General features: G+C 42.3%; 3 protein-coding genes and 1 long non-coding RNA gene across 7 annotated transcripts in view; 1 reads left to right on the top strand and 3 right to left on the bottom strand.

Annotated features, from left to right (window-relative positions):
* ppm1aa (protein phosphatase, Mg2+/Mn2+ dependent, 1Aa) overlaps positions 1-3,735 on the bottom strand; it is a 34,002-nt gene extending 30,267 nt beyond the window's left edge. Inside the window, exon 1 of one of the 3 annotated variants that reach the window (XM_086048745.1) lies at positions 3,300-3,735. In XM_086048745.1, coding sequence (XP_085904871.1) covers positions 3,300-3,431 — 132 coding nt within the window. In that variant the 5' untranslated portion in view covers positions 3,432-3,735. The other 2 variants (XM_086048743.1, XM_086048746.1) reach the window with 2 other exon arrangements.
* dhrs7 (dehydrogenase/reductase (SDR family) member 7) lies at positions 2,903-15,064 on the top strand. The gene is made up of 7 exons (XM_086048747.1): positions 2,903-3,085; positions 10,881-11,033; positions 12,167-12,273; positions 12,533-12,772; positions 13,684-13,806; positions 13,887-14,102; positions 14,966-15,064. Exons 1-7 carry the CDS (start codon positions 2,956-2,958, stop codon positions 15,005-15,007), a joined length of 1,011 nt encoding a protein of 336 aa, XP_085904873.1. The 5' UTR covers positions 2,903-2,955; the 3' UTR covers positions 15,008-15,064.
* Positions 3,940-9,020, bottom strand: LOC147137506 (uncharacterized). The gene is made up of 3 exons (XR_015089231.1): positions 7,957-9,020; positions 7,345-7,452; positions 3,940-4,321 (listed from the first exon to the last, which is right to left on the bottom strand). It is a non-coding gene; the product is annotated as an uncharacterized LOC147137506 (long non-coding RNA).
* Positions 15,061-26,684, bottom strand: pcnx4 (pecanex 4). Of its 2 annotated transcripts, XM_086048742.1 has the most exons (11): positions 26,547-26,684; positions 24,581-25,366; positions 24,324-24,503; positions 23,148-23,695; positions 22,947-23,047; positions 22,665-22,787; positions 21,154-21,514; positions 18,923-19,026; positions 17,155-18,260; positions 16,031-16,217; positions 15,061-15,956 (listed from the first exon to the last, which is right to left on the bottom strand). In XM_086048742.1, the coding sequence occupies exons 2-11, from the start codon at positions 25,276-25,278 to the stop codon at positions 15,705-15,707; spliced, it is 3,660 nt and encodes a 1,219-aa protein (XP_085904868.1). In that variant the 5' UTR covers positions 25,279-25,366; positions 26,547-26,684; the 3' UTR covers positions 15,061-15,704. The 2 variants fall into 2 exon arrangements, with proteins under 2 accessions (XP_085904868.1, XP_085904867.1); XM_086048741.1 differs by having other exon boundaries at positions 22,665-23,047.
* Positions 26,685-27,042: the final 358 nt, after the last annotated feature.

Below are 27,042 nucleotides of genomic sequence, written 5' to 3'. Positions count from 1 at the left end.
TTCACAAATTCCTAGATCTTCACCCCTCTGTTTGCATGCTAGCACCTAACACCAGACATGCCATCGAGAACGCAAAAAGATTGACAGAGGAACAAGGTGCGAGGAGGTAGTGTCTTAGAGAAATGGGACGATCATTGCTCAATTATGTCATTTCATCGAGATGTTTACAAAAGATAACATGTCATTAATGCGCCTCACAAATGAACTTTCTGTGTGACTCTGTGTTGCTGAGTTATTACATCTGATACAGATCCAATTTACAACTACATACGAAAGAGGCCTGCGTCAGATTTGAAAAAATTCTCAATTGTACTGTTCACATTGCATGGACTAAAAAAAAAAAACGAATGTCACGTCAACTGAAACATGTCAAATAGGGGCAAAAAAAATTGTACTTGACCTGTAGTGTGAACGTTGCTTATGTGTGATGTTAAACACGAATAAACAGCCATGTGTATGTTGAATTTTTACCCATGACGGATTACATTGAGTAAGATACATAAAAATCTCATTTAATATCGAAATGTATTTGATTCCATAGACTAGCAACTTCACATTGAGAGAACATGCACTGCTCTAAAAATAGAAGGCCTGTGTACATATTTTGGCTACATATTAGGCACACTGTTGGTATGGACTAAACTGAAACGCCCTTTCACCGCTGCCTAGTCAGGTTCAACTTGGAAAGTGGTGTCAGGGCTCTACTCTGCAAATCACATTTTAAATAAAACACCGTAACATATATCGGACCTTCGTGATGACCAATACAAGTTAGAAAGGTCATTTATAAGTAGTCAAAGCATTCTTTACTACCACGCAGAGCTAACATTCGCTAACAGACTGGCCAGTTTCACGATAACTGCGATTCGGGCAAATATCGCTTCACCAACAGGATATACTACGGTGTGTTGCAATTTCGAACCTGTTGTGAGTGTTAAGCAATTGTAATTTGACGAACGAGGTACATTGGCCACGTAGCACGTCTAAGACCGCGAAGCAAATAAACAAGCAGCCTCGTTTACTTGCGGGCCTTGACCCTTGTCCCTTCCAGCTAACTCGTGCTAAGCTAAAGTATGCTACCATAGCGCGAGGCAAAGAGAGCCCTCGGCCTTGCTAACATTGCTAGCTTTAGCCAAGCGTTCAAGTTACCGGATCAACGACAGGCATTTAATGACTTACCGAATGTCCAAAATAGTGGTTGACAGCAACAGACGCCGAGGCAGTAACCAAAGCTCGCGTTCACACCGGGACGGGAAGGCTCACGTCCAGCGACGAAAGTGGGCTTTGGCTGGGCTTAGGCTTCGGGTAGGTTAGCCGACTAGCAAAGAGCAATCGTCACACAAGACCCAGTGCATAGAAATGGCGCTAGAGCGGAGGCTTCTCTTTGGGTACGACCTTGATGCGTTACATTATCTCAGCAGGCGATCGCGATGATATATTAGCGTTTTTGTTTTCGTGTGGATTTGGGAAGTCAAGCCAGGGGAAAACTGAAACGTCTGCCCCAGCCTCTCCACTTGACAGCTTGACAGCTTGCTAGCTACCGTTAGCTGTTGGTGAGCAGAGGCACTTGGAGAGGACCCGGATGTTGCAGGTTGCCTTCGAAAACATGACATCATCCCTGAACACCGAAGACACGCTTCGCTCAGCGCGTAGGCTACGAACCACATCTGCGCAGCCGGATTTGGATGCATTGAAACGCATTTTTTGAGCCCCATCGACACCATTATTTACGTTTCATACTGTATATGCAAATTGGGTAAAGTAAACACCTTTAAAATTGGGGAAGGACCGAAAGAAGTAAGGGAGGGCGGAACTAAGAATGGATTAATGCAAAGAAGACCCAGGAAGGAAAGAAGGAACGGAGGAATGAAGGAAGTATGATTGGAAGAAATTGTGGAAGCACAGAAGGAATGAATGTTACAAGGACGTATGGAAGGAGGGAAGCGAGTAAGGTAGCAAACAAGGAAGTATTAAAGGAAGGATGAAGGAAGCAAGTATGGAGGGAAGAAAGGAAATAATGAACTGAGGAAAATTGATGGGAGGAAGGAAGGAACTGGGTGTTATGGGATCAGCAAAACCAGAAGGGAAGAAAGAAAGGGGACGCACAGAAAGAATGACAGAAACAAGGGTGGTATGAAAGGAAGAAAAGAATGATGAGATAAAGGAAGGAAGGGTGGAGGGAGAGGAACGAATCCACGATGTATAGGGGGGGGGGGATGGAGGAATGAAAACAAATATATATGGAAGGATGGATGGAATAAACAAAGGGAGGAAGGAAGGAACAAACAATGATGAAAGGAATAAAGGAAGAGATGCTTTCAGCCAAAACGCACTCCCAGTCATCACTCCGCACACTGACTCACTGGACTAGAGCCAACGTGTATGTCCGTATTTTAAAACCCAGTTGAAGACACATTTCTTTTCTCTGGCTTTTGATCAGACCTGAAATTTTCGGCTCTTTTACGGTGTCAATTGTATATAGTGTTTTATTTTAATTTATTGGTTTTATTTATCAGTATTTTATATATTATTTATGTCTATATTTATTAGTACGTGTACCACAGCCTTTTATTGTTTTATTGTATTGTAAAGTGCTTTGTTACAGCCCTAGCTGTTATGAAATGCGATATATATATATATATATATATATATATATATATATATAGTACCGTACTTAATCTTGCAATGTTGAAATAGGACATTTCGAAAATTTACTTGAATACTTTTGACCCACCCTGTGAATTCGTATTCTAACACGAACAGGAGGTGTTCAAGTGCCACACGGACGTGATGCTCGAAAGTGGGAATTACATAACAACAAAATATTGCATATTGCAGTACATATGAAGCCAATTGAATATTCAAAATCAAATAAGTTCCAGCGGCTTCTCAGTTCTCAACCGGAAGTGGCGTAATATCCGGTTTATTAACTTTACAGCGACTACATTTGTAGCTATGGATTTCTGTGTTGTATCTGTGCTATACTACTTAATATTACTTTATATATTCATTCACTTGCTGGCATTCTTTTTCGCAGATGCAGACTTGACGTTGCTGTGGGCAAGTCTGCTCGGACACAAGTCAGGTGAGCAAACAGCTGTTAAATAGTGGCATTGTTTGACTGTTGATTATTTTAACACAACACAACCCTCCTGTGATCCCATGTTATCATTGCTTACTCTTTACATTGGGCTCTGAAGTGATTTCACTTGTTGCATTATGGCTATTTAAGTTGTATGTAAAGGCCTAGATAGACCAAAAAGACGCTGGCCAAGTGGCCAACAGTGACAGACGCTTACCCACTTTGGCATCCAGCCGGCTGTCGGCACGTCACGCTGGAGGAATACCCCGCAACGACAGCGACGGTCAGCGACGCTGACCATTAAAGTACCTTCTGTGCATGCATAAGATGTAATACCCTTCCATACCATCGGCGGCGGTAGTCATCATTTTGTCATCATGGTTAGAAAAATCCAACCGGAAAGCTGTTGGCCAGGGGCGGATTATAAAAACGTAAACAATTCATTCAGCTATATCATTTGCTCACGATGAACTCCCACGCGAAGTAAACCCTCACGTTCTTGACACGGTATTGTGAAATACTTACATTGTCAACCCTCGCTCTTGTATTTGTAAGAAGATTAAGGCAGCTGAGACGTGCTCACTGTTTTTCCGCATTTGTCACATCCAGTTAGTGCTCCGAGCGCTGATTTGCTAGCTAACAGCCAATCAGAGTGACCAAATGTCACGACTGGCGATGCCGGTTCAACATACGTAAACGCCGCCAAGTCGCTTACAGACGAGTTACGACACTACGAGGGTGGCCACTACACTATACTTTTTTGTTTTAAATTAAATTCTAAGAACACGTATACAGTAAACTTGTATACAATAACAAGTACACAAACAAACCATGCCAGGGGGTATAAACAAGTTACATACATTCAAAAACTTTATATTTAGTGCAAACAATAATTGTTTTTAATGCCTTTTTGTTCAGTGAGCTACTGATCAAGTTTATATAAGACAGACTGTCATAATAAAAGTGTTTAAAATGTGGTTTCTGGTCACTATATTTGCATTTGTGAATTTAGCAAGGATGAGTAACAAATTTATAATAAAGATTACATCTTCTTTTGACTCCAAAAGAAAACAAAACATCTTCCCATTTCAAAGTAAAGTCTGTGTAGAGTTGTCCAATAATAAATCTACTGAAGTCCTTCCAAAAAGTTGTGGCGTGTGAACAGATCCAGAGGAGATGCTGAACAGTCTCAGGGTGGTTTCCACAGAAAGAACAGTTCACGTTGATGTCCCCTTTAAACTTTGTCATATAATGAGATACAGGATAACATTTGTGAAGAATTTTATATGACATCTCTTTCACCTTATTTGTTACAAAAAATTTGGATTGTCCATACATATTTCCAGTCGATATCACAAACAAAAGAGTTCCAATAAGAAATCACACATGAAACAGATGAAGATTCTTTCTGGAATAATGCACCAATATTTCTATTACTATTCTTATTATATGCGAGGCATATTTTCCCTATATTTGTATCCATAGGATTGGGAAGAGAAAAATGATACCCGTGGTTGAACATCTTTAAATAGCATTGTCATACCTGCGGGAATGGCATCAAACAATATGGCATACTCTTTGGGTGTGACTGGAAATTTGTAAGTTTGTAAAAATTCAGTGTAGGACATAAGCTGTCCATTAATATTAAATAACTGTTTTATTAAGATAATATGTTTCTTAATCCAATTGGGGAAAAATAAAGACTTGTTTTTGTTCAATATGTTTCTATTATTCCAAATCAAATATTTGTGGGGTGAGAAGTTGTGCTTGAATATAAGGGACCATGCTAAAAGAACTTGTCTGTGAAACATTGAAAGCTTTACTGGAAGTTTATCTATATTGTAGTCACAACCTAAAATAAAACTTAAACCACCAAACTTAGAGAATATGTAATGAGGAATGAAGTTCCAAATAGAGACAGGATTTTTAAGAAAATATTTTGCCCAATTTATTTTGAATGTATTATTCAGTGTGGTGAAATCCAAAACATTAAATCCGCCATGTTCATAATCATTCATGAGTACGCTTTTTCTAATATAATGCGTCTATTCGGTCAATATCCTCACAAGTCTTTCTGTCCACATGCAGAGAAATGGCTGCATAGGTCAGTCGAGATAAACCTTCTGCGTTCGAGAGCAATATTTTTCCTCTTAAACTTAAGTCTCTTTGGAACCACTGATTTAAATTGGATTGTGTTTTTTTTTTTTTTTTTTTTTAATAATAGCAGGAACATTCAAAAACTGATATATTACAAATACTATCATTATAAAAAATTTTAACCAATAATAGCTGACATTCATTTAAATTTAAGACTAATCCAGAAGCTTTAGAAAATGTATCTATAACTTGCAAGGCAATTGGCACCTGACTTGCATTTTTAAGAAAAATTGTGGTGTCATCTGCCAGTTGATTGATGATAATCTCTTTGTCTGCAATAGTAATTCCTTTCAAAGCACTATCAGTGATGTGAGAGGCAAGAATTTGAGTACAAAGCAAGAAAAGATAGGGACTTATCGGGCATCCCTGGCGTACACCTCTATTTAAACAAAATCGAGATGATGTGCCAGTTTATTTGAATGGCGCTATTTGCGTTGGAGTATTAAGTCTTGATAGCATTGCAAAACACATCTCCAGAAACAAATTTTTTGTGTGAGAAATATAAATTTATGCTCAAGTGAGTCGAAGGCTTTGTAGAAGTCTAGGAGAAGGACAAACGAATCATCAACTATTAGGTCAGAGTAGCCCAAAATATTTAATAAGAGTCTAATGTTATTGGTGATATGCCATTTGTCATAAATCCGGACTGTGTCTCATCTATAACGTTGTCTAAAACATCTTTAATTCTTCTGGCTAGCAATGAGGCTATTATTTTGTAATCATTATTTAAAAGACTTATCTGTCTCCAATTATCAATAGCAAGCACGTCCTTTTGAGGCTTCGGAATTAACGTAATAAGCCCTTGAAGCTCGGTTGAAGTGTGCCCCTTCCAATACTTTCATTATAGACTTGTAACAAAAACGGGCTTGAACTGAGAGGAGAATGGTTTATAAAACTCTGCTCCCATACCATCTGTTCCTGGAGCTTTACTGTTTTTAAGGCGCTCAATAGACATCAATAACTTTTTCAGTAATTGAACCATCGCAATAAAGCCTGTCTGATTCTTCAATTGTTCTTACACTGTCTACAGAGTTGATAAATCGGGTAGCAATATTTTCATTGTAAGATGATTCATACAGTTTTGAGTAGAAATTACAGCAAAATTGAGAGATGATTACAGGATCATCAGTAACATTACCATTTATGTTCAATCGATCAATCGTATTGGTTTTGGATCTGTGTTTCTCTAAGCGGAAAAATTAAGCAGAATTTTGCTCACCTTGCTCTAGCCAGCGTTTTCTCGAACGAACAAACGCTCCTTCAGCTTTTTGGCGGTAAAGCTCGTCAAGTTTAAACTGAAGGTTCCTAATATGCAATTTATCCTCCGACGAAACTTCAACAGGTGGTATTTGATATATTGAGGTGATTTGCAAGATTAGTTCTTCTGCTGCTGCCTTTAACTTAGCCATTTTAGCACCATACTTCCTCAAGTCTCAAATTTGAAAAGTTCCCAGTTTTTACCATAAGACCTTTTACCTTGTTCGCCTTGTCCATAAAAACCTTTATTGGACGCATCATTTCACAAGTGCGTGGCTCAAGAGCGAATTATTTAATTTCCAATAAGATGATCTTTTAGTAATATTGGATGTAAAAAGTTGCAAATTAATATATATTGCTCTGTGGTCTGTAAGAGGCGTCGTGAGAATATTGACCGTAACACTATCATTGGACAGATTATTTGAAATTAACCAGTAATCAATACGTGATTTCTTTGAACCAGAACGGTTACTCCATGTAAATGAGATTTCATCTGGGAATTTCTCTCGCCAAATATCAGTTAAATTAAAATGTATCCATAAATGCTTCCATGCTTCGATTTGTTCGGAAATGTGGTGGTGGGGCGCCACCTATCCATTGCGTCATTTATAGTAATATTAAAGTCTCCTCCAATTAAAAGGACTGAGTTGGGATATTTGGAAAGACAAAAAGTAATGCTAGTATCTAACGAGTCAATTAGTTTATCATTTTCAGGTTTGGTATTATAACCATATACATTAGCAATCAGAAAGATGGCGTGACTGTATTCAACTACAAGGCCAAAATAAGGCAAATATAGTGGCCTAAAGAGTCACAATCTGAATGTAAAACAATTCCACCAAAAGTACCTTTGAGATTTGTGATGCCAGCAGACCTCTCTGAACCATGTGAATACCATGCATCATTGCCCCACTGGGACATCCAGAAGCTCACATCAGCAGCTACAGAATGGCTTTCTTGGGGAAAAAACAAAACAAAATCACTTTTAATTTTTTTAGCAAACAGAAATAAGGCTTTGCGTTTACAAGTTTGTCTTAACCCCCTGGCATTAAGGGAAATAACAGAAAACGACAATATGAAAAACAAGCAAAAAAAATTCAACAACTAAACAAATAGTATTGAGTGCTTAAACGGTAAAAATCTCAATAAGGGACCGAGCGTTGCAATTATAATTACAGAATAATCTTGGTAAATGAAGTAAAAAACAAATGTTAAATATAATACACGTGCTTTAGTACAAAAATAAAGTGCAGATTAACAAAAAGAGCACCATCATATCCTTTATATAACAAGCCTCTTTTTTTAAAATTCAATTCGCTAAACTTTCCAATAGCAAAAATATAGAAATTCTGTGCAACCAATTAGTCAAACACAACCAACTAAACCACTTGATGGAATCTTCTTTAGTTCCTCTCCTTTTTCAGCCTCATCAGGGGAAAACTTCTATCCCGTCAACAAACCCTCTGCATCCGACGTAGTAGGCCTTTTTATTTTCATTGCGAGCCTTCTCGGTGATAGTCCACAATTTGCTCCGGCGTTCTCCTATCTTCTTTCGAGAGATCCTCTGCAAACTTGAGGTCGTTCTCCTTTAAGCATGAGGAAGCCTTTGCTGCTTTCCACAGGTACTCCCTGGTCACACGGGAGATGAACTGGATGACAATAGCTCTTGGTCTGGTGCTATTTGGGCGCTTGGGACCGACGCGATTAACGGTATCAATAGTATCTCAAAGCAGCTCTCACAAAGACGATTTTTTTATGCTCAGGCAGCACAGCTTGGCAGATCCCAATAACAGTCTTCCGTACAGTTCCCTTTTCTGATTCTTTAATAACTCCGAATAGCCTGAGATTCCACCGTCTGGAGTATCGCTCGAATTCAGTGATTCTTTGTTGGTTTGTATCCATACGTTCCTCCTCTTTGGAGATTTTCTGTTGCAAGCTGCCAACTCTTCCTTTCACGTCTTTTACTTCCTCGCAACCGAAGTCCACCGTTTTTTATTATACCTGCAATTTGCAGTGTAAGGTCATCCATTCTGTCATTTATTAGTTTTGACAGAGTTTCAACAACATCGACGTTGTCAGCTTTGGAATGCATCGTCTTTTTGGGCGCCGCAGACTGACTGGGTGAGACGGGTTTAGAAGGAAACTCCTCCGTGCGTTACCGGGAGAGCTAGCGAAACAGCCGTATAATCATGGCAGTTGTCGACCCGCGGATTTCCATGTGCGACGGTCGCGTGATTAGCATTAGCTGCTAGCTGTAGTTTTGTCCTGAAACTAGCCGGCCTCTTGTGGTCGCGTTTTGACATGTTGGCGTTTGTCTTGTCCAGTTTAGATCCTTTTCAAATGAGACACTGAAATTATCTCAAATGGCTTGAGTTGGTGCGGTGATTTTACCGTATTTCAAAGTAGAACTTGCTCAGCTCGGCGGTAAGCGTCAACTTACTCGGCCATCTTGGAACGTCACTTGCCACTACACTAAACAGACGGCGCATTCAGACGTCACGACCTCCGACGTTGGTTTGGTCTATCAGGGCCTTTATAGCTCTAGCTGTTGTCAAATGCGCTACATAAATACAATTATTTTGTATTATCTTGTAAAGAAGCTCGAGAGGTTGGCACGCCTGCTTCCAAATTCTTCGGTTTGAATATTGATTTTGTGCAGGTAAGGAAGTTAATTACGAAATTTTGTATACTTTAATAATTTTCTGTGATTCATTCCAAGTACAGTACTTCATTAATCATTATATTATCCATCCATCATTTTCTATTCTACTGATTCTCTTCATTAGGGTGGTAGGTGAGCTTTTGCAACTATGGACAATTGTAATATAAGTGACCATAGTTGTGAATACAAAATAAAATATTGTGGGAATGTGGGAGAGGGAACCCACACAACATGGGGAGAACGTGCACACAGGAAAGGCATTGCACTGCTCAGCAGAGATTCGAACCACAAACCTCAGGGCTTTGAGGCAGACATAATAATCGCTATATTGCACCATGCTACCCACTAAAAGTACCTATCATTTAATTTGTATTTAATAACAATTTTAAAATGTATCATATTCAATAGAATCAATCGGGAAATTCGGGGCCTCATTTATTAGAATGCCAGATGGCGGGCGCTGATTTACGTGTTCACACAGCTAGGGGAAGACTGGGGTGGAGCAACAAACCATAAGAACGGGTGAAACACCTGACATTGTACTATTTGCACATTATTATGTATAAAGTCATATTACAAAATGTAATATGTCAGTGTTAAAGCAATGCATGGTGTAATATTTATTCAAATACAAAGGTAATATAATAACATAAATTGTATTCATTTAGTTATTTTTTTTATTCATTCATTCATCTAAAATTGAAAATCTAAATATACCACTGAAAAAGAAAATTGTAAAATCATTGCAAACATTGGAATAGGGGAGACTTTGCCTTCAAGTCAACGGGCAATCACACACATATCTGCCCCGCCCTTTTTCGCGCGAGCTTGAGCAAAATCGAATCACCGCGACAAAATCGCATCACACCTGTGAAGCCAAAGCTAATTAAAGTCCAGCATCTATTCAGCAAATGAAACAGCAACTTTTGCACATTAGGTAGCTCTGAAGGTTTTGAAGCGCAAAATGAAGTGTGAAGTGATGAAATAGGAAGTGTTCGTAGAAGGAGGGCCGCAGCTATCGAATATTTTTTAGCATCGATTATTCTGCCGATTATACCAATGATTAACCGAGCAATCAGATCCAATTATTTGGGGTTATTAAAGAATATTGTGCGTGTGAGGGGCAGGTATTTTGTGGTCTGGAGGTCACCATCCTCTTGTTCTACTGTAGCATCTGTGACTTTGAGTGTCTTTGGCTTTAAATGGCAGGCCTGACCTGGTGAGTGACGTGGGTGTCAGCGAATGGGTCTCCGTGTTCAGTGAGTCGGCATGAGCTGTGCGGCTCGTGTATGATTGTGGTCAATCCGCTTATTTTCTTACTGTTTCTTCATTAACGTTGCTGAAAGTGCGCCAGCGGCTGCGTCTAGCCCTAAACATTTGCGTTAGTGAAATGATACCAAACGCTGGGCATTCTTTGTCATTTACTGACTCTTTTTTCCTGGCTCGCCAAAATTGCACCAACTTATTTCTATATTGAGTAGTGTGAACGACAGCAGTAACATTAGTCAGAGAAACATTAGTTAGAGCAGTATTTCTCAAAGCGTGGTACTAGTAGTACCACTAGTAGTATGCGGGCTCATTGTCACACTACATGAAAGAATCTGTCCAAGTACAGTTTTCTCATATTGAGGCACAGTATTAATGTTCATGATGACTTACAATGTTGTCCTGTGAACCGACTGAGTGCTTTTGTTTGTTTTGTTTGTTTGTTTGACCAATCAGATGTGAAGTTGAAGGGTCAGGTGGTGTGGGTCACTGGAGCATCCAGTGGCATCGGAGAGGAGCTGGCCTACCAACTGGCTCGGTGTGGCTCACGCCTCATTCTGTCTTCCCGCCGCGAGGGTGAGCTAAGGAGGGTGAAACGCCAATGCTTAGGTGAGACGACACTTATTTAGATTCGATTATTCGGCAGGTCACCTCTGCTCACGTGCGCGGCCAAATTTAGAGGAGTCACTGGTGAGATGCTGGACAAACAAGGACAATGGAAGGAGAAATGAAAAGTAATTTGCGCGCTTTGCAAAGCCATATTCAAAACCATATCAGTTGTACTTTTTGGCATATCATCATTTCAGAGCAAAGTACCTCGCCCAAGTTACGTCCATTGTTTCTAAGAAGAAAGATGCCTGTAAAGCTGAGTCTGTCCTGATTGTTTTTAGTTATTAGAGCAGTCTTTGATTTTAAATATACTTTCTGTTTGATGATTTTATATTAATTCCATGATTTTAGTCTCTTTTTGAAATAAATCATGATAACATCTGCAAAAAGGCTAAACTGTTTTTGGTTATGAAATTCTTTCCCTTCTTTAGCAACATTATGTCTAATCATCTCGGCCAACGGTTCAATGTATAGAGCAAACGATGTGGGGCTTAGGCAACAGCCCCGTCTGGTTCCTCTTTCCAACATGACTGTTCTAGACAGAGAGAACCATTGACTTTTACTTTTCTATCTGAGGGGCGAGGGGGGTCTTGTGATATCACGACCTAATGCACTAAATGGATTTAGCATCTACGTAATCCACATTTTCCAAATATAGTAATTCACAGTCGTGTTTTTATTTCCTGCATCCAAACTGATTTAAAGCTGCTAGAACTTCATCTTTTCCTATTTTATACACAATATGTAACATTCTTTTGACATTATCTTTTGTTTGTTTATTACTTATAAGCCCAAATTGATCTTCATCTGTTAAATCTGGTATAAATGTTTGGAGTCTCTTCAATATAATTGAGGTGTACATTTTATAATCAATATTAGGTCTGTAATTATGACACTGTTCCATGTTTTTCAGTGGTGTAGGGATCACTGTAATAATTTTCCACTATTATTATTTAAATTCAAAGCAGAAATCAGATGTGTGGGGGTAAAAAAAAGGAAGATTTAATTTTACAGCCATATTGTTAGTTTTTGAGACTTCCTCATGAAATTGTTATGGTTTGCTTTGACGTTCTTGACGGATTTTTATGTATTCTTTGTCATTGTGACCGGATCCCATTTGTTTATACTTCCAGAGTCTTCGGGTCTGAAGGATGAGGATATTCTTGTTCTTCCGCTGGATTTGTTGGAGAGGACAACTCATGAGGCCAAAACCCAAGCTGCAATTGAGTACTTTGGACAAGTAGGACCACAGTTTTTCTTGATGAAAAGTGCATTGTTGTGGTACAGTAGAACCGTACAAGTCTACCACAGTCTTTTTTAAAAAAAAAATTGCTATCAAGATTTGTTCCAGAGTCAATGGTCACCCTCATGAATAACACTGGCAATTTTCTAATTATAACTTTCACATTTAGCTTAAATTAAAGGGATTTCATTGAATTCTGTGACATGTAAACATGCCTTGTCCGAGTTGTCTTTACAGTGCACTCCTCCCCTTCCAGATCGACATCCTGATAAACAACGGCGGCCGAAGCCAGCGTTCTTTGTTCTTGGACACGAGCATTGACGTGGTCCAGGCTCTGATGGATCTCAACTTCCTGGGTACGATGTCCCTCACCAAGCAGGTGCTGCCTCACATGACGCGGCGCGGCACCGGCAGCATCGTGACCGTCAGCAGCGTGATGGGACTCGTCGGGGCGGGCCTGGCGTCAGGTTACGCTGCCAGCAAACATGCTCTTCAGGTGACGTTTAATTTACACTCGTGCAAAAACCGTGGCTCAATTAGAGAAGAAAAATGTTGATGATTAATTCAATGTACGTAAATGCTGTCAAATTGTGGTTCTGATAGGTCATCACCATGTGTCCCAATTCATAAACATTGTCGCCCCTCCCCATGATGCCCCCGTGGGAGAGATGCTAACGGAAGAGGTTTATTTAAAGACAATTAGCTGGCTAACTTACCATTCAAACCCGCTGTGGACAAGCTTCACTTACTCACGTACTTACCCAGCTGCGTGTACTAACTTCCATTGCGAGCCCTGGGTTTGGTTTTGTCGTATTGTATAATTATTTGGGTCCAACAGTCTGCAAGCATTCAACAAGTCACTTGTTTTCCACACTTCCCCACCTTCACACTTCCCGGCCTTCAAAATAAAAGCGTGCCAGCAAACCACTACACAGCAGTTTTGCTACGGTGTATTTCTGGAAGTAGGAAAGTGCATGATGTGCCATACTTGAGTGCTGCGCGCAGCTTGAGTATACTCCCGGACACAAGTTGTTTTGAAAGAAGCCTAAAAAGAAGCCTTTCACAGAGGAGGCTGAGATGAAATTTGGCCGCCTCGTGAGCACGTCACACGCATGAGGGCCGATTAGTGGGCAGGACTAAAATCCACTTCCGGCCATGCTTAGTCCAGCCATTTTTTAAAAATTTGTCACCCCCCACCCCTCCGCCCCAAAAAATGGGCATCCGGCCGGGCCGGAGGGGACGGACTGCCCAGCTCTGTGTCCCAATATTTATGGGCCTGACTGTAAGCCCCTAAGATCTGATTCAATCAGTCGAGCAAGGTGTAAATCTCAGAGTAAAATGGCTCATACAAAAGGCATGTAAATACCTGGTGGCTGATCAAATGTTACCTTCCTCTTTTTCCCTCAGGGTTGTTTTAATTGCCTTCGGGCTGAGCTCTTTGACTATCCAAATATACTCATCAGCACGGTGTGTCCAGGGCCTGTGCAATCATTGATAGTACAAAATGCCTTCACTGAAGATCTGCACACGGTAAATAATGAAATAAATAAAATGGTATCAAAAAGTCAACATCATGTTTCGTGATCTACTAACTGTTATGAATTCTTCAGCGTGTGGCTTCAGATGGTTACCGGGGAAACAAGATGCCCACTAGTCGCTGTGCGTCTTTAATACTGGTGGGGATTGCCAACGGTGTCAAGGAAATGTGGATTGCGCAGCAACCCTTCCTGGCTTTCTACTATGTCTGGCAGTACACCCCCACGTTCGCTTGGTTCATCACAAAAATCCTGAGCAAGAAAAGGATTCAGAATTTCAAGTCTGGTGTGGTAAGCATATATAAATAACGTTAGGCGTTATGTCCCTTTTTATACCCAACTAGTTTAGTTGTACAGTACTGTAGTTGTTGGGCAACTACAGATCCACCACAGCAGCCACTTCAGCAATTTAGATAAGCTCTGGCATAAATATTTTGCAAATCTCTGAACTTGTGTTGCGTTAAACATCTCCCTTCCAAAAGAGACAGCCATACTGCTCCTCCACCGCTGTGCGCCTCAAACTCCGATGTGGAGTCTGTCTACTTGTGTGGAAAGGCCTTGATGTGAAAGGATCAGCGTGCTGCTACTGTGCACTGTTACAGTCTGTACGGCTGACCTTGCATTATCACAAGCACCAACTGGAGAATTTTTCATGGCGTGAACAGGAATTCTTAGAATTTGCTATCATGATGCATATCCGCCACATGGAAGACCTTAGCTGTTTGTGACCTTGCTAATTCTATTAAAAAAAAATAAAAAAAATTGGATGACATCTTGTCCCCAACCCTCTGCCAACTAGCCACACACACACCACCAGTCCTGACTGATTGGTCAGAGTGTTTGGTGGCCTCTGCTGGGCAGGAACAGCTGAGCGCCGTGCACAAAGATCACGTTCCTCCAAGTTTAAGCCGTTCAGGCTCATGGCAGGATGCAACACTAAAATACTAGTTTTGTTTTTTCACTCAGTTTCACTGCCCATAATTTTTTCTTTTAGACTGATTTGCTGTTAAATATTGTTATTTGTCTTTATTTTACTCTTGAGTTTTAGCAAATAAAATACGCAAGTAATTGGCCAGTCAAATAGTGAGTACATTTTTTTTGGACACAATGTATATATGGACTATAGGGCTCATGTGTATTTTGTTCTTCTCCAGGATGCAGACTCTGCCTACTTCACCAAGCCCAAGGCTTTATAAAATGATGTCTGGACAGAATCACTTCAAATAAATAAACAATTTTTGCTGCAAAGTGAACTACCCGCTTCTTACAAGTCATTTTATTATATACAGATATACATATAAAAATGAACAATATGTACAAGACTGATCATTGTTGAACAATTATTTTTAAGTTGTAAACAAATGAACTGTAAACAAACAAATTGCAATGAACGCATACAGCATGACATACTGTACCCAAGGCACATCCTTGATATCTTGACAAAATAATTGTATTGTTTCCCTTTTTAGCAGAAAGGTTGGGTCATTATTTAGAATATTGTAACGAATAAAAACAGGTGTTTGGTGAAGAGCAGTCGCTTTAAAATCATTAACTCCCAAACCAATGTGAGTGTGCTAAATCTAGCCCCCAATCAACATTTTAAGTGTGCTGTGTCATGATTCATGTATCCATCGAAATTTGGCTGATGTGTCAGTACGAATGTGAATTTTCCAACTTGACTGTGGTACCGGACTAAAGCACCATGATAAATAAATGCAAATATAAAAAAAACAGAAAAACAAACCACGTTGTCAACATTGCATCATTCTAGGAAAAGGATCCCTGTTGTCTATTCTTTCATCCTCATTGGTAAGACATGAAACCTTGTGGTGGAGTGAAGAGGGGGGAAGAAGAAAAAAAAAAAAAAAAAAGAAGCTCTTCCCACCTTTGTGGTCAGAGGCAGGGGAAGTGAAGAGGTGCTGATGAGTAAATGGGGTACCCCAGAGGGGGGTCTGCCGCCTGGACAGTCAGGTTCCTTAACATGAAGGGGTGAGCCTGGATGCTGTAGCGCTCCTCATCGTCATTAGTGGCATACAGGAGCTCCCAGGACAGGTTGGCCCACTGGCCTCGCACCCCTTCGCCGTTCAGCCGGCCCACCTGCACCAGCTGCTCTTGCAAGGACAGCACTCGCCCAGTGTACGTACCCTGTGGATGACAACAATCACAACTCGACTGACCTGTATGGTGTCATGCTGGAAATGATGACGTTGTGTGCTTACCATTGAGAGGTCATGACCTAAAGAGAAGAGGAATGGCTTCTCCTGAAGGATGCTGTCATGCCAGCCTTTCTCAGACACCAATCCAATGTACCAGTCCCTTTCATATTCCTCCAAGGCACTGAACATCTCCTCGGGGGACTCCATTGGCCCAAGGCTGGCTTGATCGAACAGGAGCTTGAAACTAAACCTGATGCAAACCGTACAACAGAATGATGGCAGTGGGTTTGTCACCTTAGAGAATAAATGGCAATAGAAGTACAGTACTGTACGTACAGTGCAACCACGTGGTACATTCCAGACGCCAAATGCGACCATATTATTTTCAGAGTTTTACCGCTCTCACAAGCATCAAACACAATTACACTTTTTAAACATTGAAACACACACCAAAATTGCATGCATACAATATATAGAGAATACTGTGCCTAGTGTAGTGTCTGTGTACATAGTACATGTGCCGTTTTACAGTAAACAAACTGGGAGTGACAAACAGCATGACGCAAGTACACTTACTTAGAAGCACTAAGAAATACTTCAAACATATTTTGATAAACGTAAGTGAAATTCAATACCTTTAATAAAGTGGGTGGGGAAAGATAAAACTAAACACAAATGTATGAGGGGTCACCAAGGTGGTGCCCGTATGCACCAAGTCGCCCCCAAGGACTACATGACTAGACTGCTGGTATTTTCTAAAAAAAAAATAGCTCACCAGTGACGGCACATTGCGATTTTCTGGGAATGTTGTAGAAGTGATCATTTGAAGATGTGAACACTGACAGATAAGATGTTTCTGTCTCTGAATTATTGTGAGAAATCATTACCATGATCAGTATCTTCACATAAATTAGTATCATTAATTATTAATAGCACATTTTAAGAGGTATTTTAAGCAAATATATTATTTCATAAATGCGTATCAAACCAGCCCTTAACAGTAACAAGTACCCAAGGAGGCTGTCAGTTTCTAAAAGGTTGATGACGCCTTCTCTATACTGTCATACACTTTCTGCTCACCTCTTAGGTGGGTGTGGAACGTATCCCGCACGATAAACAAGTGTTCATTTCTGAAAAACTTTGTAAAATTGATAGATTGGGGGGAAAAAAATATTGCAGGCTTTTACCTGAAAGCCCTAAGAGCGAGCTGATAAAGTTCTTTGCTGGAGGAGAGCCACTCGAGGCCCTCTGTCCACGGCACGTCTCCGCAGTAGAGCCTGTAGATGTAACTGGGGCTGGTGAAGGCCGACTCGGCGCCGAGCGACACCAGACAGGAGAGCGCCACCTGAGCGTGGAGGTCCTTCAAGGTTTCGTCTTCCTTCAGCGCTTTGCCAATGTCCTCGGAGGCGTCGCTCTGCACGACGGGCCCGAACCGGCTCAAGGCAAACTTGAACCAGTCCTCCGGGAACAAGGGCCTGAGCTGCAGCAGCCTGCTCGGTAACAACGGCGCCGTCCTCCATCCCGTCGGTAGGTTGAACACATCGGACTGGGGGCAGCTGAACGTCAGCTGGCGGAGCGAGCCGGGACTCTCTTTGAAGATCTCCGGGTTGTGACCTTTGTCGACCGCCGGCATCCCGATGCCCAGTCCCAAAGGCTGTAATGGCTGCAGGGCAGAGAGGGCCATGTTTTCAAACAGACTGTCCATCTCTACAGAGCCCGGAAGAGAGGCTCCCGTCTGCAGCATTGTGTGTCCGGACTGGGCCTCTGCCGTCACCAAGGCAACCGTCCGCCTGGCTGGCTGAGGTCCAAAAAGGTCATCCTCATCCGACCAGTCGCCAAAGGACGTCATGCTGGAGCTATCCTGCCTGAATCTAAGGGAAGACACCTTGGATTCCACCACGATCGTCTCGGGCGGTTGGTTGCACGCAGTCTGCGCCTGCTGGGAAGATTGCGACTTTCGGCCGCCCGTTCCCGTCCCGTCTTCACAGCTCCAAAGAGAGCCTTTATGCTTCTTGACACAATAACGCAGGAGCAACCACACTAAGGCTTTCAGAAAGTCATCCTGAAGCTTCCTCAGGTTGTCGTGAGAGTCAATGATGCCCGAGAGGACGTTGCGGGCGTCCGAATAGACGCGCACGGCCAGCGCTGCGCAAGGTGTGAGAGCGTTGGCCCAGTGCAGGTTCAAACCTTGGGTCAGACCGAGACGCTCCGGTCGCTCGAAAGCAGCCTCGAAAACCTCATCCACCCTACGTGCTTCTACCGTGTGGCAAGAGGTCTCCTGTAGCTCCAAACCCTGAGAAAACCACCAAGTCACAGTTAGGTCCACAACGATTCGGACAATTACGAATTTGGAGGATTTCCTTTCTATAGGCCAGCGTAATAGATTTGCTGTAAGTTTTATTCTTGCATTGTTTGTGGGTGTTCAATTATGTTTACAATGTGTAAAAAAGGCTCATGTAATATGAATGTAAATTAATAAGAAAGAGTTAGATGGTCACTCTATATCTAGACTAGATTTTCACTTACCATTAGGTCAAGGATGGGCAACCAGTGGATTTTTTTTTTGTTGCAAGCAAGCTTAATGTATTCTTAGCTAATTACGTGTAATTAGCCAGATAATGTTCAACTGTCGGGTACCGATGCATAATCAAGTTTGCGTCTGACTTATCAAATTCAGATAAGCGCATACAATTTCACAAGAATTTCTTTGCGATCTGCATATTGCAATATCGCGATATCGATATTTTTTCGATATATTGTGCAGCCCTATTAAAAAAATATGGTTATAATTTCAATTACGTAACCTTGTCCAATACTTTTGAGCTCTTGAAAAATGGAGGTACAAGGCATAACATCTTTATGTTCCATTGTGTTGGTGTATTAAGACACAAATGTCAAACATTCGAGACCTACTATGGACTGCATCACAGAGTCTCAAACAAGCAGAAAGTGCACCTTAATATTGACGGTGCAGTAGCCGTATCCTCTCTCCAAAATCATGATCCAAACCATGCGGTCCTGAAAGCGGCCGAGAAAGTGAGAGCCTGGTGCTAAAGAACCTGCAAAAGGGACAGACGATCATCACCACTATTGAAAGAGGCGGGGGAAAAAAAAAAAAAAAAAAACAACTAATACAGACACTTGGTGCGAGCTCACTCAAATATAGATTGCTTGTTAGAAATGGTTTAATCCCTCCATACTTGTCCTTGAATTTCCTTGAGCAGATTGTGGGTATTCATGTTTGGGGGGCAGGGCGCTGAAGAAGGGAAGACTTTTTGTTTTAGGTGGCTCAGGGATAATGTCATGTCTCGTGGCAACGTGAGTCGTGATGGGAAGTGACACGAAGAGGGGTACCCTTTACTGCTCGCTGCACACCCTCCAGTGTGAGCAAAGCGAGGGACACTTCACACTGGACTGCGATCATCAACCATCTAAGTGCTTGTACGCAATCACACACAGCTCACGAGAAACAACATGACTGCATGACCCAGCACGAGTCTAGTATTGACATGAATCAGCTGTTCATGAGTAATGATTCACTATTTTTCTTCTGCTGTCTCATGATCACGATCTGTCTTGGCTCTTCAAACTGTTAAACATCATTCGGAATAAAAGCTGAGTAAAGCACTGATATCCATGGACAGTATTTCTTGTTTCGCTTTTATTTTCAAGTTGACCCTCACGGCGCGTTGCATAGTCGCCAATGACCGTTGTGGCGGCTGGCTTGACTAGCTGAGAAAATTATTCATAAATATAATTTGCAATATTGAATAAATCAAAGAAAATGCTAGAGGCTTAACTGGGGATATACAGATTTTTGATGGGGCTATAGCACCTCCTTGCCTCAGTGTCGCGCTAGCCCTGGAGGTGGGCAATTAATTCGTCCAATGGGCCATGCAACTCAGTTGTGTTCAATATGAATTTAATGTCTTTTTAGAAAACAGTCATTTGTATTGTTTTAAAGAGGGAAGTCAACCCAAACACGTTTTTTCAAGAATATGTTCCCAGCAGGCCCACTAGTTGAAACACGGTATTTTGATTAATATTGCGTTTGTGGAATATGTGTTAAGCAGCAAAATCTACCCCTTTATAGCCATCTCAGGGGGCGGACATTTTGTCACTTCTGTCGACTGATGACATCACAACTGCTCAGGACTCAGGTAAAGACCAATCACGGCTCAGCTTCAGAAAACAGGTCAGCCGTGATTTGTTTCAGTCGACAAAAGTGACAAAATGGCCGCCCCCCCAGAGAGGGCTAAAAACGGGTGGATTAACTCTTATTCCACAAATGCAATATTTATCAGAATGTGCAATATTGATCAGAATACCTTGTTTCAACTAGTGGGCCTGCATAGAACATATTCTTGAAAAAAAAATGTTTGGGGTGACATCATCTTTACTAAGATGCCATTGTGTAGCCCTGGTATTTGTTGTTGTAATTAGGAAATTGAAAAAGAAAATACATATTTATTCAGTTATATTAAAATGACATATAGACACATATTAACGGTATACCTTGCCGAGATGTCTAGCAGTTCCATAAGGTCGGCGCATTGGGAAAAGAATTAGCACCGTATAACAACTGCTGGTGCTCATTTGAGAACCACGCCCATATTTTCATGTGCATCTGTGCATCCCTGTGTAGGTGTGAATGTCAATAATTGTCCCTGCGATTGGCTGTGATCAGACCAGGGTGCACCCCGCCTCCTGACCAAAGTCAGCTGGAATACGCTCCAACTCACATGCGACCCTAATAAGGTCAAGCGCTCCGGAAAAAATAAAGTCGGATAGTTTGCTGTTATGCAGAAATTTACTGCAGCATACTGTGCCCCACTTGTGTGCCTAGTAATGTAGCCAAATGAGTTGAAATAGCTTCACATCCACACGAGGAAAATGATCACTAGATTTCATTTGATTGTGCAGGTGTACCTGTTGTGAATGGTTCCTTGTTTAACTGGCAATATTCATGTTAAACGACTCAAGTCATAAGGCTGAACGCCCAAGCTCATTTGCGAATACATTTTGCTTTTAAGCCTTGGACAAAAGTATCTACCGGTACTCATACTGAGAGCGCTTCACTTTGGATTGTCTTCCAAATTCACTGAACCAATGCCACCGATGAACAATTCACTCAATGGTTTTTTTTCTCCTTTGAATGAGGATAGGAGGCATGCATAAAAACTAACCCAGAGACCCCCTTGCGAAGGCTGTCCTCAGGGCAGAGGCAAGACTTCCGCTCATTTGCTGGTAGAAGATGGAGTCTGGGCACGGACAGGCTGTACCTACAGGCCCCGGCCAACTGCGCTGAGGCCTGGGGAAGCCCACCAGGAAGATGGGTAGTGTGAAGAGGGGGAGCAGGGGGGCAGAGAGCAGGGCAGACAGGGTCACCACAGCCAACAGCAGCGGGCAGAGGGAGGCGTTGAGCGCAAGAAGGGTTCCGGCCGACTGACGACGCTGCTTCTTCTCGGTCCATGATGTCACTAACACAGTGAGGGTGAACTTTAACTTGGCCAGGAACTGGGTCAGTCGATCCATCAGGAGGCCAACCTAGGGTGGTAACACATGATCACTGGCGGCATGCACTGATTGTTCTTTTTTAGTCAGTATTTTTAGTAATAAAACCAACTTTCATGCTAGCAAATTAACATAAATCAATGGACGCTATTTATAGCACTCATGCAGCTCGGGGCAATTTACAAGCCTGCGATACAGATGTACCTTATAGTGGAAAAATGGCTATGGTAAACTAGCTACTTTTTACTTGGTTAACAGGCTACTTCCACTGTTATTCTGAGAGGTGCACCGTTCCACCGAGACTGTGAAATCAGTAACAGTAAAAAAAAAAATTAAAAAGGTGCAAAAAAGTTCCCAGGATGCGCAGCATCTCTTATAAAGTCACATTTAAATAAATAGTCCCCTGTTGTTAACACAGTTTTAAATTGATCTCTGATTGGCCGTCAGAATTTTATAAAATAATTTTATTGATATTTGTGAAAATGCTGAAGACCGGCACCAATAAATTGGCCTATCCCTACAATTAGAAGATCATAACATAACATTTGGCCAGCAATTTAACAAGTAAAACTAAAGCAGGGATGGAAAAAAAAAAAAAACCAAAACAGTTGCATGATTTTACAATGTTAAACTCAACTATGTCGAGATAATATGTACCAACTTTGCAGTTTCAGCCCTTGAGTTGAGTTCAAACAACTGTGACGTGTAATACGTTTATATCAGTAATGTGCGGGGGATAGGGCTGGGCGATTCATCTATTTTATCGATTCATTGAGGTTTACGGCTCAGGATGATTGTTTAACGGCTTCCGTAGTTCAAAGCGCGACCTCACTGACGTGCACCGGTTACATGACCAACGTGGTGGCCAATAGTTTTACAAAAGCACTGGCAGTGTCGGCCAACCAGCAACCTGTCTGACCCCTCTAGACTATTTTTCAAAAGAGAGAATTGTGACTTTAATTCCCTATTAAAACGATTCGACTGTTTCAAAGCTTGTTTGGAGAAATAAAACAAATTCCAAAAGGGAAAAAATTAAAGGCAAAATTTGTTTGGAATTCATTTGCTTGTTTTTAGGCGTTTTCATTTTTGTGAGGAACAACAAAATTTTTTTAAGCCAAATGGCCCAGCCCTGGATGAGGAAAGTAGTAGTAGTAGCAAGTAGTAAATAACAACTTGTGCTCACCAGTAGTAGCTGAACCCCTGTGCCCAGGCTGTCCCATCCCGGCAGCCTGCTGTTTCCAGCTGCGAGACGCACAATGACGACCACGACCACTTGCAGTAACGCATCCTCTGAGCTCTGCCATGCCTGCAAGTGAACCCGCGGCAAATCCCACGTTGACCAGACAAATACACGACAAACGCAATTCTTTGCACTTGTCTTCGGAATAACATATCTGCCATGACATATCTCATTAGAAAATCGGCAAAAAGTTAAGAAATACTTTGGTTGTTTTTGCGCGCCTACCACTCTGAAGCCTCGTGCGAATCCCACACTGAGAGGAACCCCATGGAGCTGCTGCAGGGATTTGTCCATTGACAGGAAAGCAATCAACGCAAACGGAGACACTGCGAACACCCACGAATAAACGGGTTACGCACAGAAGAGTGTCGCTAGTTCCTGAGCTATATTATGGAGAACAATGCGAGGCGAGACACAAGATCTCACCGAGATAAAGGAGGACTCTTCTGATGGCTGCCGCAATGAATAAGCCTCTGTTCTTCTGTTTGAAAGTCTGCACGCTGGACATGCCTTTGGGGTACACCGGATTGAGGAATAAGCCGGCAAGCACATAAGCCCCCTGGATCTCTCTGAGAAGCCAGCAGAGAGAGAAGAGCACCAGGAGGAGGTAGCTGACAGGAGCCTGCGGTCCCTTGACCAAACTGTGGGAGTGATCCGAACTGTGGAAGTGATGCAACACGCCCGCTTCTGCCAGGGCCGCCAACAACAGGCACGCGTACAACGACACTTCCCTACAGCCCAGATTCCAGCCGAAGGTGTTGGAAAGAGGCGGCGGCGGCGGCGGCGACCTGCCTCTGCGCAGGCCGTAGTCCTTGCACTCGGCCGCGGGAGCGTGGCAGAGGGCGCCAACCTGGCTGAGGTCCAAGCTCAGCAGGAATCCCGTCGCAGTGGAGAAGAGGACGACTCCCAGTGTCGACGGGATGAAGTAATTGCACACGGCGACGCAAGCAGAAACGCCAAACATCAAAAGCAACCTAGGAGGGAGGGTACACACACACACAAAGGTAAGTCAAGGCCATTAGAACTATTTAGTGGTTCCACCGACAGTGTTTCAGGTGATTCGTTTTATTTAACCGGACCACACTTTGGTGGATTAACTAAGCATATTAGAGCAGAGGTCCAAGACAGCAACGGTGATGTCATACAGTAGAGAGCACACCTCCGACACCAAAGAACTTCGAGCAAAAGTGACTAAAACATTTGCTATTCAGACCACTTGAAATTGTTCACATTCTGTGTCGTTGCAGCTATTTTCCAAAAATCAAAAAAAGTTCATTTCATTTCTCATTATTGTACTCTCAGCAGCCCTTCGCGACAGACAAAAAACAGAAATGTAGAGATGTTTGCAGATTTATTTAAAAAAAGAAAAATTGAAACATCATACAAGTATTCAGACCCTTTGCAACGGCTTTAATATTTAACTCACAATGCCGAACATATTTCTTCCGATCCTCCTTGAGACGGACGGTCCTACTCCTTTTCTGGAGTACGCATTCTCTACATTCTCTATATTGTGGATTTTACCCTATCACGGTGGTCTGGAATGTATCCCTGACGATCAATTGGCCTTCAGTGGACTGTTAATCATATTTCAACACAAACCTGAAGTTACTGGACATGGGGGAGCCTCCTAATCCAAACACAAGCACCTGCTCCATGCCCCACAGGAACAAGGCATCCAGGGGAGGTAGTATTCCCAGTGCCCACAGCAGAGGTAGGAAGAGGAAAAGCACGTGTAGGACCTGGCTGGCAAGTTGGAGCTCCGGAACTGGGCCAGAGAACCTAAAAACGAGTACAGCAAAAACGTCACCGGTGGAGTTGACCGAGTCAAGGCAATTAGCTCGTTCCGAGTAACTTACTTGTCAGTCAAGTCCACAACAATGAAAATGAAAATGTAGAGCGGTCGGGTGAGTGGGGTGATCTCATAAGTGTCCTGCGCTTGGAAAGTAGCAGTCTCTGTGGCTGTATTCACAACCAGGGAATACTCCGCTATGCATACAGTCACCCAACTTAGGACAAAAACCACCAGGGACACACTTATGCTGCCGTACAGAGCGGTCAGTCTGCCAAGCAGCACGTACCATGTCCCGAAACCACACAGCAGCCCGGCCAGTACCGTATGAATCACCACATTCAGCCCGAATATCTTCCCGGGAGCAATGAAGCGGACCGTCTCTGGGCTGACGCAGTGAGTAAACTCCACTTCCTCTTCATCCACCAGGGTGTTAGGCGCTCCGAGTCGCTCCACGGCACCGCTCCGTCGTCCGGCATACAACGCCACAGCCTGGACGCCAGCCGCCGCCGCGAACATCAGCGCGCCGGAGAGCACGGCGGCGTGCAGCTCCTGGAGAAGCTGCAACTGGCAGAGGAGCGTGCCGACGCCCCCGAAAAGCCACGGTGTCAGGAAAAGGACGGCCTGATTGACGTAGACGTACGGCGGAGCGCAGTAGCCCAATTTGAAGCGCGGACCCCCCAACACTGTTTGGGGGAAGCGCTTCCAGAAGAACTCCTGCTTGTACTCATTGAGAAGGGGCACATCTGGCCCCATTCTGACCATTCCCGAAAGGGTGGCAGGTCATCTCCACGCAGCCGAAGAAGCATTTCCAGTCATCATTCCCATGTTGGGAAGCGGTGATGAATCACACCTTCAATGAGGCAAAGAACACATAGAAATGCTTTGGTCAGTATCATATGAATGTACAATGAACCCCTGTTTATCGCTGGGGACACTTTCCAGATACACACCTGGCGTCTATAATAATAATAGGTGAAAATCTGCACTATAGTTGGACCATATTATAAAAAACACTTTTTGAAGATTTACTCCCTCCCATTCGCACATGCTTTAAATTTTTTTCTCTCTCTCAATACATAATTTTTTCAAGGTCATCTTTTGATTGTACTTCATGGCTAATCTAGCTATTTATCAAAAAATAATTTAATTGTTTAAAAAAAAAAAATCAGTGCATGAGAGCGTTTCATATGATTGTGTGAAAGGATTTGAGCATATTTTGCATTCCAGTGTGGCTTGTGGAAGCAATCTTACATACGTTTATGAGTGCAGTTCATTGTGTCGTGTTGAAGGTTTATAATAGAACTTCAAGCGGAAGTTTCAGTGGTGTGCATGAGAGCATTTCACTAGTGCGTATGAGAGCGTTTCACGTGCGTATGAGAGCGTTTCACTGGTGTGTATGAGAGCATTTCAATGGTGCATATGAGAGTGTTTCAGTGGGGTACATGAGTGTGTTTCAGTGGGGTGCATGAGAGTGTTTCAGTAGTATAAAGAGTCGTTGGTCTAAATGGCATTTAATTTGTGGTTAAATAAAATATCAATCAACATTGTACGATCTATCTATGCGAGCAACGTATAGTGAACAGGCAGAAATACTCTTCCACTAGCTAGATGGCTGAGGGTAAAATTAACGTCTGTCTTTATTATTCTTTTAAGTACATGACATGTTTTCTTTGGGTTGTGTGTCGTCAGATGTTCTTATGTATGATGTGCTTTGGCTCACTAAAGGTTGGAAAACACTGTTGCAATCTGTATAGCAACAGCCACGGACTTGCTCAAACACAACACGCAAGCAGCAGGGGTTGAGATGCGCTAATGTGTCAAAGCAAAGTATGTAAACAAGACAAACCCTCCTTTAAAAAAAACAAAAAACAAAGCTAATTGATTTCTGTCCCCTTTGTGTTTTCCTAGTCTGTTTTGTAAGCTGTATTGTTAGCCAGCCTCCACGACAGCTTGACCAGTAGCTTGATGTTACTGACATACATTGCGGCAATATGGCGAGTTACGATGTCTCTGGTGCGGTGTAAGCTTACCGTGAGCCCAGGAATCCACCACCGAAGCGAAACTTTATGTGGTATTCAGCTCAATTGATGATAATGTCTACAAAATTGCGAATATGGTGAGCATTAGCCGCTAGCCAAGAGCTACAAAGCCAAGCAACACTGACAATAATGCACACACAAGCTATGAGCCAATGAGCGCGAAGGCAAGTATGGTGCTAGCTCTCTGATTGGACATGATTGCACATAGCCACGCCTCTTTCACGGCCACCACTGCGTCAGCAAAACAGACAAACGCTCCAAGAGTTTGTTTGTTACACAGCAGAAGATTGGAATGGTAACTATCGCTATTTCGCAGGCACAACTAAACACACAACATTCACGCAATATCATTTGCAGGGGGTAAAAGTATTGGGCAGTATGGTGACGTATGGTTAGCGAGCCCGATTTAGTTTCCTAGATCTTTCTTTCTGTTTGGGTTTGTATTATTTTTTAATGATGATATAATGTGCATGATATACTGAAGAAA

Source organism: Filicampus tigris, chromosome 13 (assembly GCF_054856515.1).
Source record: "Filicampus tigris isolate MCC_2025a chromosome 13, RoL_Ftig_1.0, whole genome shotgun sequence".
In the NCBI taxonomy this organism is placed as follows: domain Eukaryota; kingdom Metazoa; phylum Chordata; class Actinopteri; order Syngnathiformes; family Syngnathidae; genus Filicampus; species Filicampus tigris.
This window is presented reverse-complemented; position numbering and strand designations above follow the sequence as displayed.

Excerpts from the sequence above, each read along its gene's own strand:
- pcnx4 (XM_086048741.1), bottom strand. The coding sequence starts at position 25,278 with ATGGTCAGAATGGGGCCAGATGTGCCCCTTCTCAATGAGTACAAGCAG. Across the intron at positions 23,696-24,323 it reads CCCATGTCCAGTAACTTCAG|GTTGCTTTTGATGTTTGGCG; the intron begins GTTTGTGTTGAA and ends CCTCCCTCCTAG. Across the intron at positions 15,957-16,030 it reads TAGGTCATGACCTCTCAATG|GGTACGTACACTGGGCGAGT; the intron begins GTAAGCACACAA and ends TGTCATCCACAG.
- dhrs7 (XM_086048747.1), top strand. The coding sequence starts at position 2,956 with ATGGATTTCTGTGTTGTATCTGTGCTATACTACTTAATATTACTTTAT. Across the intron at positions 11,034-12,166 it reads GGTGAAACGCCAATGCTTAG|AGTCTTCGGGTCTGAAGGAT; the intron begins GTGAGACGACAC and ends TTATACTTCCAG. Across the intron at positions 12,274-12,532 it reads CAATTGAGTACTTTGGACAA|ATCGACATCCTGATAAACAA; the intron begins GTAGGACCACAG and ends CTCCCCTTCCAG.